The sequence below is a fragment of the Hoplias malabaricus genome, chromosome 8 (assembly GCF_029633855.1).
Source record: "Hoplias malabaricus isolate fHopMal1 chromosome 8, fHopMal1.hap1, whole genome shotgun sequence".
In the NCBI taxonomy this organism is placed as follows: Eukaryota; Metazoa; Chordata; class Actinopteri; order Characiformes; family Erythrinidae; genus Hoplias; species Hoplias malabaricus.
Window position 1 is genome coordinate 18036115 of NC_089807.1, and position 20153 is coordinate 18056267.

Genomic DNA, 20153 nt, shown 5'->3' on the forward strand with positions numbered 1-20153 from the left:
CTAATGCTCCCCCATAGATAAAGGCGGCAGATCCGGGGGGTCCATGGACACAGGGAATTATAGTATACTGAGACGCTGGTGCTGTCGTCCCGCCGCTTCTCGCGATCACTCAGGTTTGTTGACGGTGGAGCGGAGGGATGCCAGTGTTTCAGGATGCTCCCGTGTCTGTGTGTCCTTCTGGTTCTCTCCTTTTAGTTAATGCTGTCATAGTCAGATCTGCCGGAGTCATTAGCCACACTCTGGAAATTTTCATATTTTCTACTTTACAAACACAAAACAGTTCAAAACTAATTCCATCCCTTTACATCTTTCCGAGTAAACGACTGCCCACCTGTCTGTCTGGACACTGATGGATGACTGTCGAGATCCTCCTCCACGCTTCAGACCAGCTGCCCACGCTCCAGCAACCACCAAGTGCCTTGAAGCTGTCCCTACACTGAAGTTCTCATGGACTACTAACTATCATCACCAGTAGATTGACCAGAGGAGGATGGGTCACCCCTTGTGAGCCTTGGTTCCTCCCAAGGTTTCTTCCTCAGCTGGGGGAGTTTTTCCTTGCCACTGTCGCCCCTGGCTTGCTCACTTGAGGGTTTTACATTTGTCTTTACATTTCATGTCAAATCTTGTCTTACTGGAATTCTGTGAAGCTGCTTTGTGACAACATCAGTTGTGAAAAGCGCTATATAAATAAATTTGATTTGATTTGATTTGATAAAGAGAAATATAAAGAGCAATATTTCCGCAAATATCTGCAGCCTTAAAACTATTTAAAAAAAGATTTTTCAGCTCTCAAGCCTTAAAAATATAAATGATAAGCACTGCAGTGTTATACCATGTGTGTTGAATCATAATCTAACAAAATAATGTGAATTGTTATCAAACCAAGTATTACAAAAACTGATTTTATAATATATTGTAGTGTGTGTGTGTGAGAGGGAGAGAATTTTGATTTCACAGACACAAATTCCCCAAAATAGCATTTTATTTAATGAGTCATTATTTGCACTCAGAAGGTTTTCAGAAAGGAATTAGCAAAAGATGACACTCATCTTACATGCAAGAAAACATAAAAGGTCAAGCACAGTTCTTCCAAAAATAGAGTACTTTCCATTTTAAAGTGCTAATGTGTATATTTACATTTAAATATCTTTAAAATTTTGCCTAATTAGTTTAATTTTGGCACTGTGCAGTGTACAGATCTAATACAATGATGCAGTAGGGTTGTCAAACCTAACCTAGTGCCATGTCTAACACAAATATATTAGCCAGTATAACTATAAAACTCTGAAACCTTACAACATAGTTCATGAAGTGAAGACTTGCACACAGGTGCTAAAAAGTAACGAAAGATTCCGCAAAGGTGATAAGGAAGCAGGAATTATTTATAAACCAAATGCTGAATAACAAAAGACACTCATGAAATGTATTAAATGGGAGAGGGGTACAGACCAAGATCGTAATTATGAAAGTTCTATTTAGACAATTTTATCTCCAAATTCCTTCCTCTATACTCTGTCCACATGCTGCATTTGAAGAATCTAATATCCACACAATAAATAAAAAATACATATTAAAAACTTTGGGATAAGTCTTAATTTAGATTAGCTATATTTAGGTTACTACATAGAACAGTTCTTCCTTCTACCTAAAATGTTTCCTCTATAACAACATCTACATGAAACTCTGGTTGAGCTTGTAGGATCAGTGCATTGTGGCTTGTACCAAGGACTGTAGAATAGTGGGACTGAAAAATAAAGTGCGATCTAATAAACAAGAGCCACACAAATTTGTTTTGTGAAGCTATAAATGCATTAAAGATCTTAAAGAACATGGCTTAGCAGACACAGCTTTGTTCAACGAGTTTAAATAAGTACAAACTAATTTATTTTATAATACATGTATCTAGCAAACCTTAATCTGGAGTGCTAAATCTGAACCACCCAAAACCCAGACTGTCAGGCTTAATTGTTAATTAGGGTCTCCACAGGATCTTAACAGGAACAGGACTGATTTTCAGGCATGATGTCATCACAAAATATAGTAAGTTGCAAATCACAGACAATATAGAGATTATTTAAAAAATATAAGCCTTTAAGAGACCTAAGGGTACACCCTTTATGTTAAGATATTTTGCTGATTTTTCGAGGCAGCAGTGGTGGGGCAAAAAAGAGGCAATACATAAGTTAAAATCCTCATTCCCTTGTTAGTGCTTGAGCTTCCATGCCATGAAAATTGCAGCCATTCCAAAAGCTGCTGCAGCTGCAATAAAGCGACGGTCATTCTGAAGCTGGGATAGCCCTCCTTGGGTCTCTTCACACTGTTCTGACTTGGGCCTCTTCTCTCTGCTTTTACTAAGCCCTAAAGCATTTAATCCTGATGCCTGCTTCACAGAAGTTGCTGCTTCAGCAGGAGGACCAGTTTGTTCAAGTTCATGAACCTCATTTATCAGTGTGAATTCTGTGATGCTCTGGTTCTGGAGGCTAGGTGGATCATCAGACAATACAGACTGACCATACTCAAGTTGTATAGAATGTTTTAGGCTTACTGGGTTATCGTTTTGCTGAACTGCACTGCCAGTCATTTTTGGAGGTTCACCATTGAGATTTTGAATGGATGGTTCATCAGAAAACTGGATAATATTCACCAATGTTCCTGGCTCTTCCAGCAAACCCTGACAAGACTCATAGTGGTCCTCCACTGGGTGATTCTGAGGACAAGTGGCTTCTCCTTCAGAAAAGCTGTTTTCTTCAGGTGTAGAATGTGGAATTGGGTTTACATCAACTATGGGGTGAGAGACAGAGGCAGGTTCTACTTTTACTTCAGCATGCTCAGGGGGAGGCTGTTCTGCAAATGAAGGAGTGGTAACATTTATGTTGGAACCGCTGATCATTAAAATGTCAGATGTGATTGAGCAAGGCTCTTCTAAATGCTCCTCAGGCAGTAGATGGATAGACTGATTCAAAGGCCTGGTAGATTGCACTGTGGAAGAGCCTGCAGCCTCTGTGGGATGACGGCTGATCTGAAGATCATCAAAACTCTCCATGGTAGGCTCGGGGCCCCGCAAATTGCCAGGCTTGCTGAAATAGTCCTCATTTTCTGCAGCTGTGTGACCGAGGTGTCCAGCAACTATATCATGAGATGTTGAAGGTGTAGCCTGTGCTGCTCCTGGGGATGCTGCCTGAGCCTGCAGAAAAATAAATGAGCAGTTAATACATGCTGTAGTATCCATAACCTTATATGCTAGTGATGGGTTAATGTAAAATTTTACTCCTTAATCCCTTTATCTATTATATGAGAAGCAAGTCAAGTAGTACAATGGCGACACACTGTCTTCAGTATAAGAACCTCAAACTGAAATTTCTTTGCAGATTTGGTGGTTTGTAATTTGATGTCCACATATAAGGTTTATTATACTTAGATCATGGCTAATCAATGGAGTCTGTTCCCGTTAGAACTAGCACAATATGAACCAAGCCAAATAAAAATGCAATATTAGGGCTGGCCCTGAATATTTGTATATTTAGATATTTGTTAATTGGTTCTTAATATTAATTGAGTATTAGTCAGTATTTGGTTCTTAATTTTAAGATTCGATTATATTGTCATTTTGAATTTTTTGTTGGATAAATGTGGCTATAAATATAGGCAAAGCTCCACTCCACCCATATTCAGGCTCATCAACATAGAAGTCCTTTTAAAAATTATGGCTAAAACAGCCTACTTAAAAACAAAGTATGGTGACACCACAATTCATTTTGTGTGAGCCGCAGTGCAGCCTAAGTATTTTAAAGCATGTGTCTAATGCAGATTATTGAAAGACAACCACCCCCAAACCCCTTCCAGGAATATTCTAATGTTTGCCAAATATTACATCCGGATCTCTGAAGTCCTAAAGAATGGTATTCAGGACAGCTCTACTTAAAGTAATGATCTTAGGAATTTAATTTCTATTTTGTTTCAATTCATTCCAGGGTAGCTGATAACAAGAATGCATGAATATGTGGCTTTGTCAAATTGTGACATTTTCAGGTGTGTATCTCATCAGTTTTGAGATAACACTGTTTGTGCAAAAGTGGAAAACATTGATTTTTTCCCCCCTTGGAACACATTGTAGTGAACAGCAAGTAGGCCCACATTTCAAATCCTTACTCTCACATATACATAACTTACATATCATTTGCAGTTTTACCTGATCGACAGAGTTGATATTTGAGTTCTGGGTTAAAACAGTCATCTTTTCTGGTGGGTTAGTGTCTTGAATGGGGTGCTTTACAGAAGTGGAGCTCTCTGCGATTGCCAGGGGAATTTTACTCTCCTCAGATGCAGCTGGATGCTGAGAAGAGGTGCTGAGTGTGTGGTGCTCAAAGGGGGAAGTGGTTTCCACATTATCCGGCGGACAAGAAGCAATCGTTGGGGGTGGTTCAGAAATGTCAGTAAGAGTCAAGTCATCTGAGGAGTCTAAAGTGGGTATTGTTCCAGAGTTGAAAGGGACTTCATTTTGCTCAAGGGAGGGGGTCACTTTAGAAGCAGAGACTGGAGAAGGGGACCTGTCATGGGGAACTGACACTGGTACGGGTTCAGCAGACTGGTCTGGTTCAGGAGGAGGGGGGACTGAAGCCTCTGGGGCTGAAAAAGAAGCAGGGGCTTCAGGAGGGGCTGAGGCAGCTGTGCTGGGATGTGATTCTAGTGACAGCTGGGCAGTGCCAGGAGCAGCAGCCTGAGCAGGGGTTTCCAGTGAAGAAGGTGTAAGCAAGATAGGGGTAGAGCTTGGGGCACTGTGGATTGTTGCTGTGGTAACTGTAGTCACTGAAGAAGGCACTGGAGCTGAGGCTGGAGCTGGGGCTGGGGCTGGAGCTGGGGCTGGAGTAGAAGTGACAGGGACAGGAGCAGGAGCAGGAGGTAAGGAAGCAGCAACAGAAGGACCAGCAGCAGCAACAGGTGTCGTCTTCTGGGCTAAAGAAGAAGGAAAAAAATCAAATGTTAAAGAAATTAGTCTGAAAAGTTTATCCTGTAGTTTCTTATCCCCTGGAGCCTGCAACTGCATAGTTGTGTTGTGCTATGAGTAACAGACCTGGTGCAAATCATTAGCAAATTACCCATATATTTTCTAGTACTTTTCCCCTTGAGCTCCACAATTCTCATATGGGTTCATGTAGCTCATTTATATTACGACCTTCATTATAACTTTCTATACTATCTTTATTGATCACTGCAAATTAAACAAATGATTTAATTAACTGTCCGTAACCACATTGTCTGCCTACTCGGAATCACTGGACAAAAGGCAGGAACACACCATGGATGGAGTGCCCGTCCATCAAAGGTCACAACACTCGCATATCAACACACAAACCCACCTAGGAACAATTTTGAATATTCAATCCATCAGCCAATATGTGTGACACTACACTCCTCAAGGGAATTCACACGAGCTGGGTCTCAAACCTACAACCTCAGGACCCTGGAGCTGAACCTACATTTCTAAATATGAACCATAGAATGAGGAAAGGGTACAGTTTAAATCTTTAACATTCATTCATAATCTGTAAGCACTTATCCAGTTCAAGGTGGAGCCTACCCGGAATCACTGGGTTTAAGGGGGAAACACACACTGGAGGGGGCACCAGTCCTTCACAGGGCAACACACACTCACACAGTCACACCTATAAACACTTTTGAGTCACTAATCCACCTACCAACGTGTGTTTCTATTTTTTTTGACCGTGGGAGGAAAATGAAACACCCAGAGGAAACCCACACAGGCACAGGGGAGAACACAACAAACTCATCACAGTCACATGGAGCGGATCTTGAATAAACAACCTCCAGGTCCCTGGAGCTGTGTGACTGCGACACTATCTGCTGCGCCTCCGTGCCGCCCTAAAACTTTACATATTATGACAAACCTACTTGAGGTATAAAACTTGGCTACAAAATATATTATGGTCCAGTTTGTTTAATGGACAATTATCACTTCCAAGCATCAGTGTTGCAGAATTGTTTTAATAGTGTGAGAATGAATCTTACTATTTATTCCTCTTATTCTGTCATAAGCATCGCTGATCTCATTAGCCAGCGTCTTATGATCACACGCCCGCATTGCGATGATAAATTCTTCAGGCCAGTTCTCTCGTCTGCGCAGGCAATCCAGCAGCAAAATCATAGCACTGTAATTTCCTGCAGTTTCTCTCTTAGCATCTATCTCCTCCTGCAAGAACAATCAGGATAATAGCTGTTCAGTGGTAGTGTATTGTACTATTCCAGCTGTTAATATTATTCATGCACTTTTTATTTTTACTTAAAAACTTTACAGTAATGTTGTAAGAAATATGTTGGTTACCTGATCAGTAAGTGTGAGGCAGGGCAAGTGAGGTAAAATCTCTCTCACTTTGACTATTGTTGCCAAACGAGCCATCATCTTCTTTATGACATCTTTATACAGCGTATCACTCGCATAGGTCATTTTCACTCTGATTCAGGAAGAGGGAGACACAACATTAAAGCTGGCACTGACAGAATGATGAATGTCTAAGCTTTTATAATGAATGGTGCATTTGTTGTCAGTAAATATTGTACCTTTAATTTGTCAAGTTATTTAACCTAGGTTTTTATTTCCTGGATGTTTCTTTTTGCTCTGGCCTCAGAATCAGCACTAGAAAGAAAAGAATAAAATCATTTACATTAACGTCAGAAGTGAAAATATTTCAGCAGCTGGTCTACAGTAATAATACTGTAGAGCACCCTGGTGGAATGTAATGCAATCACAGGATTTCATGGTAATAGCTGCATCTTCTGTGCTGGGGGATCTTCCCATAGAAAGTGAAAGTGGAAATAAAAATGAAAATGAAAGAGTTGGTGCCAGTCTTGGGGAATTCTACAGTTTCCCTATTAATTCACCTATTTTGAAATGAACAATGTAAGAAATAGAAGTCATGTACGGTGACAGCACTTAACAAAGACATATTTATTTCATATCAAATTAAACTTCCCTAAAGACGTAAAATCCAGCTTAACAGACTGTTTTAAACAGCTGGTTTAAATCATAAAATGGAGGATTTCCTTGATACTTCCCCTGGCATTTTAATGATTTTAGGAGACCAATTATTTTCTGTCAGAAGAAATAATAAATAAAAAGTTCTTCATTAATAAAATCTTCCTTGTATCCTCAAATATACTTACATATAACATAGTTGCAACGCAGCATCTACAGAACATTTGTTCCTTCTTTGATTTCAGCTTACAAACACATTACCTCAAAAACATTATACATACATATAAAAACAAGGTCAAGTCCAATGACCTTGTGAGGCAGCAAAGTATTTATAAAGGTGTCTCAGCAAATCCACACATGATCTAAGTTGTATAAACATGGACATTACCCAGCTAGTAACCAATTAATGACCACCAGACTCTGCACAGACCAAAGGCCTATCATAAACGGGGAAAAAACACAGGCGCTAATATCAGTTTATTCATAGTTTATTCTGGGTTTTATATTAAATTTTGTTTATCTCTGTGTTGTTAGACTACAACAACATGCTCAAACATGAGCAAATTTTAACCAAAGTTAACATACAGATTATATTATATTGTATGTTTTATATATATATATATATATATATATATATATCATATGACTTATATATAAGTCATTCTGGAGTCTGTCATGTAACTGTCACAAAGATGATGTGTTCAAACAACACATTGAGTGAAACAGATGTTTTCGAACACCTCACAGAAACCTGGACATGTATATTTTTAATCTTGTGTAAATTGTACAACAAAACAGAAATGCTATATGTCAAACTAAGACAACTGAATCCCCAGTATGTTTTCATCTAAACAGCAGCTCAGCTAGTTTAATCTGTTATTATTGTCAACCAGACGAATCAGCTTTTCACCATCTGAAACTGGCTGCATGTGCTCTATGACCCAAACGCCCTTCTCAGTCACTTTCACACAACCTCACACACAGAAATGTACTGAACATCTGAACACACCTACATGCTTACACCTGAATACACGAACACACACACACACACACACACACACACACACACACACATACACTAGTACACACTTGAAAGGTACTGAAGAAGCACTATGTAGAGGTCTATCTTAAAGGTGAAAACTCTTATCAGACCTGTGTAGTAGAAAGAGCATACAGGCACGTTCCTTGTCTCTTGTGAACCAACTCAAACCCGGACATACAGAGCAGTGGCTCAGGTCCAGACTTGACTATCCACACACTTTAATAACTTCTCAAATAGCTCATGGCTAACAGCCCAGTCAACTGACTGATCACTGCGTTATTTGGAGTAGAAAAAAAACTGTCAAGGGCAGAAAGGAGCCCAACTCTGTATGAAGCATTACAAGTGAATCCACGTTCATAAAAACCAAGAGCCATGTAAATGAATAATCACTTACGTTCCCTAAAGGATCACACTTTTAAAAGAGATGTGTGTGTAAAGAGCAAGGCAGATGTATGAACAAAAAAGACTCTTTCAACTCAGGGGGTCCTTTCAAAATATATCTGCATTATGTGGTATCACAACTCATTTTCATATATGGTTCTTTAAAGAACGATTACGAGGAATGTTCAACAAAGAAACGCAGTTGGCAAAAACGGGTACTACAATGGCAATACCAAAGAATGATTTAGGTCACCTTCATTTTGTAGTGTGTTCATTTCTGCACGTTCTCTTAAAGACACAAAGGAAGCGGAAAATACGAAACAAGTTATACAAGTTCAAACGACTTTATAACAGCTGTACGCTACTGCACAAAGCAGGAAAGACATAGGGGCTGTTGTTGTCTGAAAGAACAACAGCAGGCAATCTGACTGTTCATTTTAAGCGAATTTAAACCAGAATCTCTCTCTCTCTCTCTCTCTCTCTCTCTCTCTCTCTACAGAAGAGGAAAGCCTAATGGTGTAACTGAGCCGTTTAAACACGAGGCAAACGAAAGACAAACACAAAGCTACATAACAATATCAAGTTTCTATATAAGCACTGTAAAAAAAGATATGGACTTGGACATACCTTCCGTTGAGAAAAAATGGTCGAGGAAAGTGTCTACATCAAAGCAGAGTCGACTTCAGTCTCACTGCGCCGTGTCTTCCGCAGCTGCGCGCTGACAGTCCCCGCCCAGCTCGCCGCCGCCAGGGGTCATCAAAAATAGAGGTCACGCTGGAGTGCAGACAAAATATAAGCACGTTAAACTGTATCTGCTTGTCACTGTATACGAGGAGTGTACTCTTCCTGTGTCTGCGTGGGTTGCCCAAAGTCCTCATTTTCTCTCCCACAGTGATACCACACATGTTTGTATGGTTGGTCTACTGGCTAGGTGAAATTGTCCACTGGTGTGAATGACTGAGTGAGGGTGTAATGCCCTGTGATGGACTGGCTCCCTGTCTAGAGTGTGTTTCTGTCCGGCCCTCAATCAATTCACGTAGGCTCTGGAACTGCGACCCATTATGTTTAATGTTTACCCAGATATGATATTTTCACTTACAGCTACATTTACAGTATTAAAGCCATGGACAGGTGGAATTATGATTATAACACGGAATCTGGAAACAGGAAAATTTGGGAATTATAATAATCCAAGCCAATTTGTTCCAGGTATGGTAATATCAATTATCTAAAAACGTTCCAAGGACGGAGAAACAGTCAACCAGGTGCCCTAGGCTCACTGAGCCTAGGAAGGAGTGAGATGAGCTACTGTAACACTAATTGCTGAAAAAGTTCATGTTGGCTCTTATGGAAAGACATCAGAGCACTCAGTGCATCTGTTTGCTGTGTATGGAGCTGCAAAGACACAGACTATTCAGAGCATCCATGTTGAACCCTGTCCACTACAGAAAACCCCTACATTGCTACTGGAGCATCAGTATCAGACCTGGGCCTACAAACACACCACATGCACCAACACTAACATTATGAACACTTCTTTAATTCTACGCCCACTGTCCATTCTCTTAGAATGGATGGTGGATTACACTTTATAGATCTACACGTACACTTACTTTGGATGTTGCCCTGCATACTTCAATGGTCAGGACCACCACCCTGGACAGGACTAATTTGGCTGGTGGATTATTCTCAGTGCTGTAGTGACACAAATATGGTGATGCTGGGTTAATTGGTGTTGTATTAGTAAGACTGGATCAGACACAGCAATACTGCTGGAGGTTTTAAACACTGCTCACTGTATTAGACACACCCACTTCGTGTTCCACCTTGTAGATGTAAAGTCAGAGACAGTAACTGATCTGTTGTTGCACAGTTTGTGTTGGTCGTCCTCAAGTCCTTCATCTGTGAACCCAATTCTGCCCACAGGGTACTGCTGGATGGATATTTTTGGTTGGTGGACTATCCTCAGTCCTGCAGAGACACTGAGAGCTTTAAAAACTTTAGCAGTACTGCTGTGCCTGATTCTGTTGTACCAGCACAACTCACAGTAACACACCAAAGTATGCAGAGCAAAAGTTGGACTACAGTCTATAACTGAAATACAGTGTGCTCCTGTATGTTCAGTGGAGCTCAGATGAATGGATAGATAGTAAAAGTAGAAATTAGGAGGTGGTAATAATGTTATGGTCGATAGTTTTGTCCACATAAATGAAAATCTAGAAAAGCTTTAGTGACTGCTTTTTGACAACTAACATGGCCAAATTAAAGGGAAAATCTCTTTCATATTGAGGCATTACTCAAAGTGGTTCCAGCAGCCATTAATGTGGCAAGCTATATCATTTCCAATATGCAAATGTGTCACCAAAATGAGGTTTTCAGAACTTGATTTGATTAGCTATTTTTTTAATACTATCAAATATAAATTTCCCTATAAGGTCTGAAGTCCTGTATTAGGTTTTTCTTAGTTATCAATACTTTATAGACCCAGTTTTGAGATGTTGTTTGTACGCTGTTGACATGTATTTTATGCACATATCATATTAGGTACAGTTTTAAGAAATGTGTCACTGTTCTGAGATCATACATATGGGTTATTTCTGCATGAGAATGAAGTATTTGGAGTAAGCAACATTCCTGAATGTTTCCTGAGAGAACAGGAAGCAATAATTCTTTTCTTTCTCTCCTCAGTCCCAGATAAGGCTATACAATTCACCTTATTTAGACGACCTATATAAGGGAGCTGTTTTATACTGAAGAGGGAGGTGAATGAAATTGACTTGAATCTCTCCCACCCCTTATGGCTGGTAAGATGCTGGGTTTTTTTTGTGAAATAAAAATGTATTTAAAACTCTAGACAGTGTCTGGCAGGGAATCATCTTCATCATCCACACCACACCACCCCCGGAAGAAACACACAACACTGTTTTTCTCCTAAAGGCCAGAGGATGTCAGTGTTGAACTGTTTTGCGTGTGTGTAAATGAGAGTGAAGGGCAGAGAGAGAGAGAGAGAGAGAGAGAGAGAGAGAGAGAGAGAGAGAGAGAGAGAGAGAGAGATAGTCAAGGAGTGAGTCTGATAGTAAATGAGGAACTAGGTGTTATCCTATATGCATAAATAACCACAATCACTTACTAACAGACATGTAAATTAATCTACACTGCATTTAGCACTTTGCAAAACGTTGGCAGTATATCTTACTTTTCATTTTATTAGTGGACCAGAAACCAGAGGTAAGTTTTTATGTGACTGTTCAGTGTTAGGGTTTGAATGGCATTGCTTAGAAATGTAATATTCAAATAAGCAGAAATACATCAATGTAATTTAGGTAATTTTTTTCAGGACTTCCAGCTTTGACATAAATATTTTTCCTTCTATGCTTGTCCTAAGAGAAAAGAGAGCAAATGGATGTGTCGTCAGGACGACTAAATCAACTATCACGGTCATTGTAAGTGATGATTAAAAGACTTCTCAGTGTTTGAATCATTGTAGCTTAGATTAAAAAAATGCTAGCATAAAGTAGCTTAGCTAAGCATGCAGGTTTGTTTAAGCATAATTAAAGCCTCTACCTGAGGATCTCATTATACTTTTTGTTTTAAGCCTTTATAATAACAGGCCTTAACTGAGAGCAAATTAGCCTAACACTTTACTATTAATCATTTATACTTAAATGTTACCAATCGAATTATTGACCAGTGGCATACCATTAATCAGTAATTACTTAAAATTATTAAAACCTAATTATTATATAGTTTGTTTTAATCATGATTTTTTTATTTTAAACACATACCTTCTTACATGAAATGTAAATATTAATCATTTATTTGCTTAAAATTAATGCATAATAAATAATGCTAAACTGTCTATGCTCACTGTAATATAATTATATATTTTATTACTGTCTTGCTGTTTTTTGATCCATGAATATTTTCTTAATGCTTAGTCAATCGTTAATTAGCTGCTAATACATAATTTTAAACACTACTAATCATTAAAGGAGCCTTTATTATGAAATTATAACTTATCATATTAGCCTATTATTACACTTAAACTGAAAATGTTTATGAAAACATCTTTGTTGTGTTTAATTATATGTATTCCACTAAGTAAACAGTAAATAATTTAAATGTTAGGATAATAATGTACATGACAATAATATCATAGTTAAATATCTTTAAAATCTATAAGAAGCCTGTTTTTATTAAGTGCTACTGTATTTGTTTTATAAATAAATCAGCAGTTTATCTGCCCTCTATTGTTAAAGATTAATGATTCTGGGACTATAATTATTTTATATATTCATTTATACTTTTTAGAGCATCTGCTAAACAGTGTCTGTGGGTCTTGATGGCCTTTGCATGGAAGGCCTATTCCAAGCCCTGTCCATCAGATGCAGGTGAGATGTTCACTCTGATTGTTCTCTGTGTCCTGGTTTCCTGCGCCATCTCGGCTCTGCTGTTTGCATGGATGGTTTTCAGTTTGGCCTTTGATCATTTTGTGGCTAGTATTACAGCTGCTGTGTGTGTGTGTGTGATGGTGCTACTGCTGATTCTGGTGCACCCAGTGCGCTGTGTGGTGACGGTGACTGTGCCTTCACTAGGCACCAAGCAAGGCCGGAAGATTCTTCTGTCTTCTGCATTGCTGTATGCTATCAGCTCCTGTGTGCCCAACATCACGCACAATGTAGGCCTCAGCCTCCACATGCTAAAGTGCAGTACGGGTAACATCACCCAAACTGTGCTGGCCTCCAGTAACGTGCCTGTTCAAGCTCTGAAAGACATTAAAGAAAAAGTGAATAGCATGCCCACCATTCAGAGCAGTGATTACTCATTGGAGCTGGAAAGCAATGTGGACATGACGGGCATGAAGCAAAGACTCTTCAAAGCATCTGAGAATGTGAGGACAGAGCTGGCTTTTCTACACAGAAGGATAGGCCAGATCTCCCAGATTGTCAAGAAAATATTCGCTGGACTCTTCATACTTCTAATGATTGGAAGTTCGGTGGCCTATGTGAACGGCTACTTGACCTACATTAAGTACGATAATGTGTATCAGTCACGTCAGCTGACAGAAGCTCTGCAGAGAGTCAGTGGTGATGTCACACTGCCCAAGAGTTACCAGAAGAAGCTGGTGAAGACCACCGGTGTCTGGATGAGCACACGTGAGCTAAAGCGTGGACTCTGGGGGGCGCTATCCCTGTTTGTCTATGCTTTCATGTGTGGACTCATTCTGGGCCTGGACCACTTAGTCTACGAGTCCCTCAATTCACTTCTGGCATGGACCTCCAACTTCCCAGATATAGAAGCTACTGTGTACATCAGCATGACTGTGAGTACAACAATAATATTCACATGTGTTAATGAAGTACAAAATTATGGATTGCGGCTGGTGAAATATCAAATTGTTAGAAATTATATGAAACACAAATTCCTAAAGCTCTATGGATAGTAAATTTCTGAATTTAATTTTTAAAAAGTGTTTTTTATTATTACAATCGTGAACTACACTTTTAAGTACTGATCAAAATTTGTAAGAACATAATTAAGTTATTAACTGTCTCGTTGCTGTCAATAATGTTTGCATGTTATCTGTATTGACAGAAGATGTCCTCAGCAGGGCTCTGTAAGTTCTGTAATACAACTACTAACCACTACAGAAGCTTGCTAGCTTTCAGTTTTATTTCTCTGACCATAGTTCGTTTAACCTAACCATGTCTGATAATAAGCAGAGGCCAGAGGCATGTCTCTGCTCTTTCCTTCAAAAACTGAAACCGAGTTCTAGTCAAAAATAGTGGAATGTTTTTACTTATGGTAAAACTTAATCCAACAGAACATTTTTGGAACTGAATAAATTAAATAAATAATAAAAAAAACAATAAAATACTTAATAGTACAGTTTTAGAGACTAAAATCTAAAGAATCTTGTCATGTGATGTGCGAAGAGATGAGGAAATGGAAGTATATATTTACTTATAGTCATACTACATCCTCTACATCCTCAAAATAAATTAAACTAAACCCTAGATAAACATCAGGACGTTCAAACATGAACACTTACAGAAAAATAAGAGAAAACAAGAGAACTAAAACAGAGACTGGGAAGACAACTGAGAAAGGCAAAGAGACTCGACACAACAAAGCTTATACAGAAACAGCAGAAAGCAAGACATGAACATAGGGATAACCACAGGAAATAAATTAAAATAACAACTAAAGACAGGAAGAGAACAACACCAAGACAGAAACAATAGACCCGTGCATAACAAATTACAACACTGTTACTACAGGGTAGTTTATGTAGAATGTAGAATATAAGCCCTTTAAGCAAAATTCTCTGTGAGGCGTTTGGTGTGTTCTCCTTGTGTCCGTGTGGGTTGCCTCCGGGTGCTCCAGTATGTCGATTGGCTACCCCAAAGTGTCCATAGGTGTGAGAGTGTATGTGTATGTCACCCTGTGAAGGACTGGCTCTCACTCCAGGGTGTATTCCCACCTTGCGCCCCATGATTTCGGGTGGGCTCCAGACCCACCACACCCCTGAACTGAATAAGCAGTTACAGACAATAAATAAATGAATAACTATTACTAAATGACACATTCACAATAAAAGGCTTTAAATGACCTCTGAAGTGATAGTTCTCTGCTTTCATTGTATGTTCCTTTACCTATATTTCAGTTAACAAGTATAGTACCAGTACTTCAGTGGATTAACCCTAACAATGGAATGTATAAGCAATATCCCTACACCGTGCGGATGCTGCCACCAGGATGTGTTCAATCACTGTCTGCTCCTGAAAGCTCTACCCTGACCTCCATCAGTGTTTCCTTCGCCATTGCTGTCTTCATGCTGCTGGTGGAGGTGTTTGCCTGTCGCCTTAGACGCAAAGTCTGCGCCTCCTTCTACAGCAGCCGAGAGGAACAGCGCACTCAGTTTCTGCTGCACAAGATTCTGGAGAAGAGACAGAAACCAGTGGGAAACGATGACTGAAAAAAATCATTATTACATTTTTGTAGTTAATCATCAATTATCATCAATTTCAGTGAATCATTTCAACAAAGATCTTATTTGAGATACAATGTGAAGTATTTCTGTCTGCTGTAATTTACCAGCATTATACTTTAAACTTTTTAGATTTTACAGTCATATACTGCGACAATTACAGGACAACAAACAGTACAGGCTGTTTATTTCATATCAAGAACCTTATTGTATGTTATTATTATTACTGTAATAATCCAAAAATATATATAAAATAGAATAAACTTCTATACTGTAAACTAGGCACTCTATGTACTTTCTGAAGCATCAAGAGACCTTTCCTATGTCCTTTTGGTTTTCAATCTTTCATTAGTTCATTGCAATGGGAGCTAGATGAGCAGCCTAGCTAACACAAGCTAGCTTCAAGACCCCAGAGAGCTCTACCCAGGGAGACTCTTATTACAAGAGGGAGACACTTATTTAAAAAAATAGTTGTTAAAGTGTGTTATATAACATACAAGTTCCTCAGTGATTGTGCAGTGGTAAGAGATGTAAGGGGCAGTTTATTTATGTTAACTGCAGAAGGGCTCTGGTGACGCTTTGACTGAATTAATATTTAGAGCTATGGTCGGTTACAAAACCTGCGCATTCCTTTATGTGGTGAAGCAGAAAATATTTAAATTTAAAGGCGACATACACTACCTCATTTTGCACAAATTAACGCAGTCCTGTGTTGGTTAAAATACCACAAGTACCAAAGAACACAGAACTGGACTCCCCATCTAAACTGCCCTCTTCAGAACAATTGGTTTCAAGACCTGTATCTTTTCTCCTCACTTGTTTGTTATCTACAATGAACATCACCATTGCGCTCTCGTATAAACGTATAAACACAAGGGCTATGACTAGAGAGACTCAAAGAAGGAGGTGGGACCTGCACTCTATGAAAGACACAGGAGAAAATCAGAACTACTTGCTTTATCCAATGTCCTTTGAATTTAGGTCAAAAGCAACAGTTTTGTTTCACAGTTTGTGTGTTGGTAGGAGCTACAGATTCCCAATTTAAAGCGCTAATGTGCTGTAAAAGCTTTTTCTCTAAAATATGTTCCCTTTAGCTCTTGTAAAAGAGTAGTGTTTCATGTCACTGTTTTCCAAAGAAAGAATGTCAATATTTAGTTTTTATACATCATTTGAGGGTGGTGTAGCCGGTAGTGTCGTACCTGGAGGTTGTGGATTCGATTCCCGCTCCGGGTGACTGTCTGTGAAGAGTGTGGTGTGTTCTCCCTATGTCTGCGTGGGTTTCCTCCGGGTGACTGTCTGTGAGGAGTGTGGTGTGTTCTCCCTGTGTCTGTGTGGGTCTCCTCTGGGTGCTCCGGTTTCCTCCCATAGTCCAAAAACACCACGACCCTGAACTGGATAAGCGGTTACAGACAATGAATGAATGAATGAATTAATTAATGTTCTTCTCTTATCAAATTACTATTTTGGAGATAATTTTTTTTTTCAGACAGCAGCAATATGTGTTTGTGTGTGATCCAAGTGTTGGATCTCTATGGGATAAATTGGAGGGGCTTTTGGGATCCAGAGGTGTAAAGCCTCCCCAAAGTAGTATAAAGCAAAGGCAGGAAAACATGTATGTAGCACAGATGGTATAGAAATGGATGCATATATTTCTCAGCATAAACTGCTGTTTTCACGAATATACAACTTTGAAAGTATCTGCTGCTCCCATTTTTCTGCTCTAGTTCAGCTTTAGATTTTTTGCCCCCCTCCTCTTCCGTATTCAAATCCGGGACAGTTTCAAAAAGCAACACATCAAAGAGCCTTTGCGTAGGAAGAAAAGTGAGTTATAAAAAGAAACCCTTTCAGAATGCAGCCAAAGGTCATTATCTACGTCTCAACAACAGCATCTCCTCTGGCCTTTGGGACTAAATGGTACAGTATACAGTGTCCCTCAGGGGGAGGTTTTTATTCTCCTCCATTATGGTTATACACAAGCAAAACAAACAAAAAGAACTCAGCTTGCCAGGCTTTCACCAAGGGCATGACCTGGCTTTATATGTAAAATAACAATAATGTGTATATGAATATATGTAAGAATATCTTTATTGTCTACAAATCACAGCTGCAGACAACAATAAACACACAGATGAAGTCTAGCAGATTCATCACACAGAAACAGGACCAAACACTAATAAACTGCCAACAATAACAATGCAACAAGTGAACACTTTGTTTCTGTGACAAGTCAGGTCTAGTGAAAATGCATGCTTTTTATTGTACCGTGAGACTGCTTACAGAAAAATCTTCAGCGTATCCAAAAAATATATATATTTGACTTTTAAACATTACATTTCTTTTTATCCCTTTCTCTAATAAACAAGTTGTTTTGGCTGAACATGTTCAGAACATCAAGGACTTTCCTTATTTCCAGTGGCTAAAAGACAGCAACACGTATCATATTAATGATGTCACCATTAACACGGATCATTGTTGCTAACAATAATGAAGTCAGGAGATTTAAGGAAAAAGAAATGAATGAGAATGAGCCAAATCACCTCATACAGCTCCGGAGAAAAGAACTGCGTTTCAGTGGATGGAGTCTGAAATGTACAACTTCTCAAGAGCATTGAGAAAACCTTTTCACTTCTACATACATCAGCCATGTTACAACTCCTCACCAGGGAGCTCCGCCCCTTTAACAGAGCCCCTTCCTTAAACTCTTAAGCCCCAGGGTGGTCTGTTACCCAAATACTCTCAGGACATCGATGGACCTGTGGTCAGGGAGTGGCCAATGATCATGGTGACTGACGAACTGCACATGGCATTAGAGGGGTTCCATAAAATGTCCAGTAAGAAGACAGGGTAGTGCTTTAAGACACTGAAATGTACAAAGATATTTATAGAATCAACAAAGTTAAATAATGAAATAGCATCTAAATGGACAAAAAGAAAACTTAAAAACAACGGTCACCTGTGGAACAAGCCCTTAGAAGTTTGATGGAGGTTGTAAAGATTTTGGGCACCCACTGCTCGAGCGACAGATTAAACATAATCTAAAATAATGCAAATATTAGAGAACATATATCAGACATTAAAATGCACTTTGCCCCAAAAGCCGTGTTGAAGTTTAATTATATGTTTTTATTTAATCAGATCAGGACAGAAAAATGTCACTTTAACAGAGGGTGTCCAAATGTATCATTACAGCTTTAACGCTGCTGTCCGTCAGTGTCCTTCCATTGCTGTGAGTTCAGCTCCAGTGGTTCCCATGGAAACGGGTTTGTTGTCCGGCACACTCAGGGGTCAGCGTCTGATGTTTTTCTGACGTTTGTTTATAGATCGTGATAGAATGACGGTCCTTCGCTCATAGCTCAGCGCAGCCTGGCTCCATCCGTTCCCATGGAAACGGGTCGCTGTTGTCCGGCATGGTGGTGTTTTGCCGTCCGCTCCAGAAGTGCTCCAGCTCCGGCAGAGTCCGGCCGTACGCCTCGGCGGCGAGTATGTCGCTAGCAGTGCTTCCGCGCTGCGCCTTCACATCGGTCGTCGTGCGCCGTCCCGAAAATGACACGCGGATGCACGCACGCGTCAGGCTGTCCCGCAGGGGCACGAGCGTGCTGAGCAGCATGGCAGGGGAGAACGCGCTGGCCAGGTACGTGCACACGTGCGCAAACACGAACACGGCAGCGGGCGGCCCACATCCTTCGCGCGCGCCGCCGCCTCCATGGTGCGCTCTCGCCCACGCCCACGCGCCCCACTCGGGCAGCAGCGCGAGTGAGTTGGCCGCTGTGACGGCGAGTAGCGAGAGGGCGATTTGTCCGCGACGCGCAGCGCTTGCTTCGCGCGCCCTCGGCACGCTTTTGAAGACGGCACGCGCGTGGCACACGGCGGCGAGCACGACAGGCACAGCGTAGGCGACGACAGGCAGTACTTTGCCGTAGGTACGCACGAGCTCTTGTGCGTGCGCGGGTGCCTCAGAGACGCACAGGCTCACGTTTCCCTTCACGCGCAGATTGGAAAACGCAATGTCAGCTACAGGGAAGGCGAGCGCCGTCGTCCACGCTCCGCATGCGCTCATCAAGGTCCGCTTCGTCAGCGCGGAGCGCGCGTCGCTCGTCACGCGGGAGTGCAGGTCGTGGCGCGCGCGGCTCAGGAGCAGCAGCGTGAAGGCCTTCGCAGCTAGACAGCCGTGCTGAAGCCACTCGCTCGTGCGGCACGCCACGGGCCCGAGGGTCCACGCGCGTTCGCGGTACGTGAGGGCGCGCACCGGTGCGCACAGCGTCAGCAGCATCAGGTCCGCGGCGCTCACGCTAGCAAGAAGGGCCACCGTGTCTGAGACGCCCGTGTCTCGCGCGCTGCGTGCAAGCACGGCGAGGAGAAGTGCGTTCCCGCCGATGCCGAGCGCGCAGATAGCACCGAGGACGAAGGGCAGGATCAGCGCCGTGTCCTCGCCGCTTAGCTGCTGTACTCCGCCGTCGAAGGCCACGAAGGAGGCGTTGGCCGTCGTCTCCAGCTCCATGGCCGCGTGCGCGCGAAAACAGGTGCCCACTGCTTCGTAACCGTTTCTTCACGTGATGTGCGTGCACATGCGGAGAGAGGGATGAAGAGGAACAGCAGGAGCGGGAATGAGAAAACTGCCGGATTAACGGGCCATCGCGTTCGTGCAGGGAGTGAAGCTGTCCGTGACCTCGTGGTGCTGAAGAGGAGTTATTTTAAGATCTGCCAGTGTCGTCAAATACACGCGCGTCATGTGCGCGCTCTGTGGCTGC

The 20153-nt window shown here is 41.1% G+C and overlaps 3 protein-coding genes across 4 annotated transcripts; 1 reads left to right on the top strand and 2 right to left on the bottom strand.

The window, feature by feature from the left end:
- Positions 1 to 972: 972 nt before the first annotated feature.
- mavs (mitochondrial antiviral signaling protein) lies at positions 973 to 9120 on the bottom strand. 2 transcript variants are annotated; one of them, XM_066678977.1, is made up of 6 exons: positions 9042 to 9120; positions 6577 to 6652; positions 6341 to 6470; positions 6028 to 6208; positions 4190 to 4953; positions 973 to 3184 (listed from the first exon to the last, which is right to left on the bottom strand). In XM_066678977.1, the coding sequence occupies exons 3-6, from the start codon at positions 6461 to 6463 to the stop codon at positions 2204 to 2206; spliced, it is 2049 nt and encodes a 682-aa protein (XP_066535074.1). In that variant the 5' UTR covers positions 6464 to 6470; positions 6577 to 6652; positions 9042 to 9120; the 3' UTR covers positions 973 to 2203. The 2 variants fall into 2 exon arrangements, with proteins under 2 accessions (XP_066535074.1, XP_066535075.1); XM_066678978.1 differs by lacking the exon at positions 6577 to 6652 and having other exon boundaries at positions 9042 to 9090.
- A 3636-nt stretch (positions 9121 to 12756) lies between these two features.
- On the top strand, positions 12757 to 15393 carry LOC136705602 (osteoclast stimulatory transmembrane protein-like). The gene is made up of 2 exons (XM_066679248.1): positions 12757 to 13737; positions 15082 to 15393. The coding sequence occupies exons 1-2, from the start codon at positions 12757 to 12759 to the stop codon at positions 15391 to 15393; spliced, it is 1293 nt and encodes a 430-aa protein (XP_066535345.1).
- Positions 15394 to 18751: 3358 nt separating this feature from the next.
- LOC136705603 (G-protein coupled receptor 151 protein) lies at positions 18752 to 19903 on the bottom strand. Its single transcript, XM_066679249.1, has one exon. It carries the CDS (start codon positions 19901 to 19903, stop codon positions 18752 to 18754), a length of 1152 nt encoding a protein of 383 aa, XP_066535346.1.
- Positions 19904 to 20153: the final 250 nt, after the last annotated feature.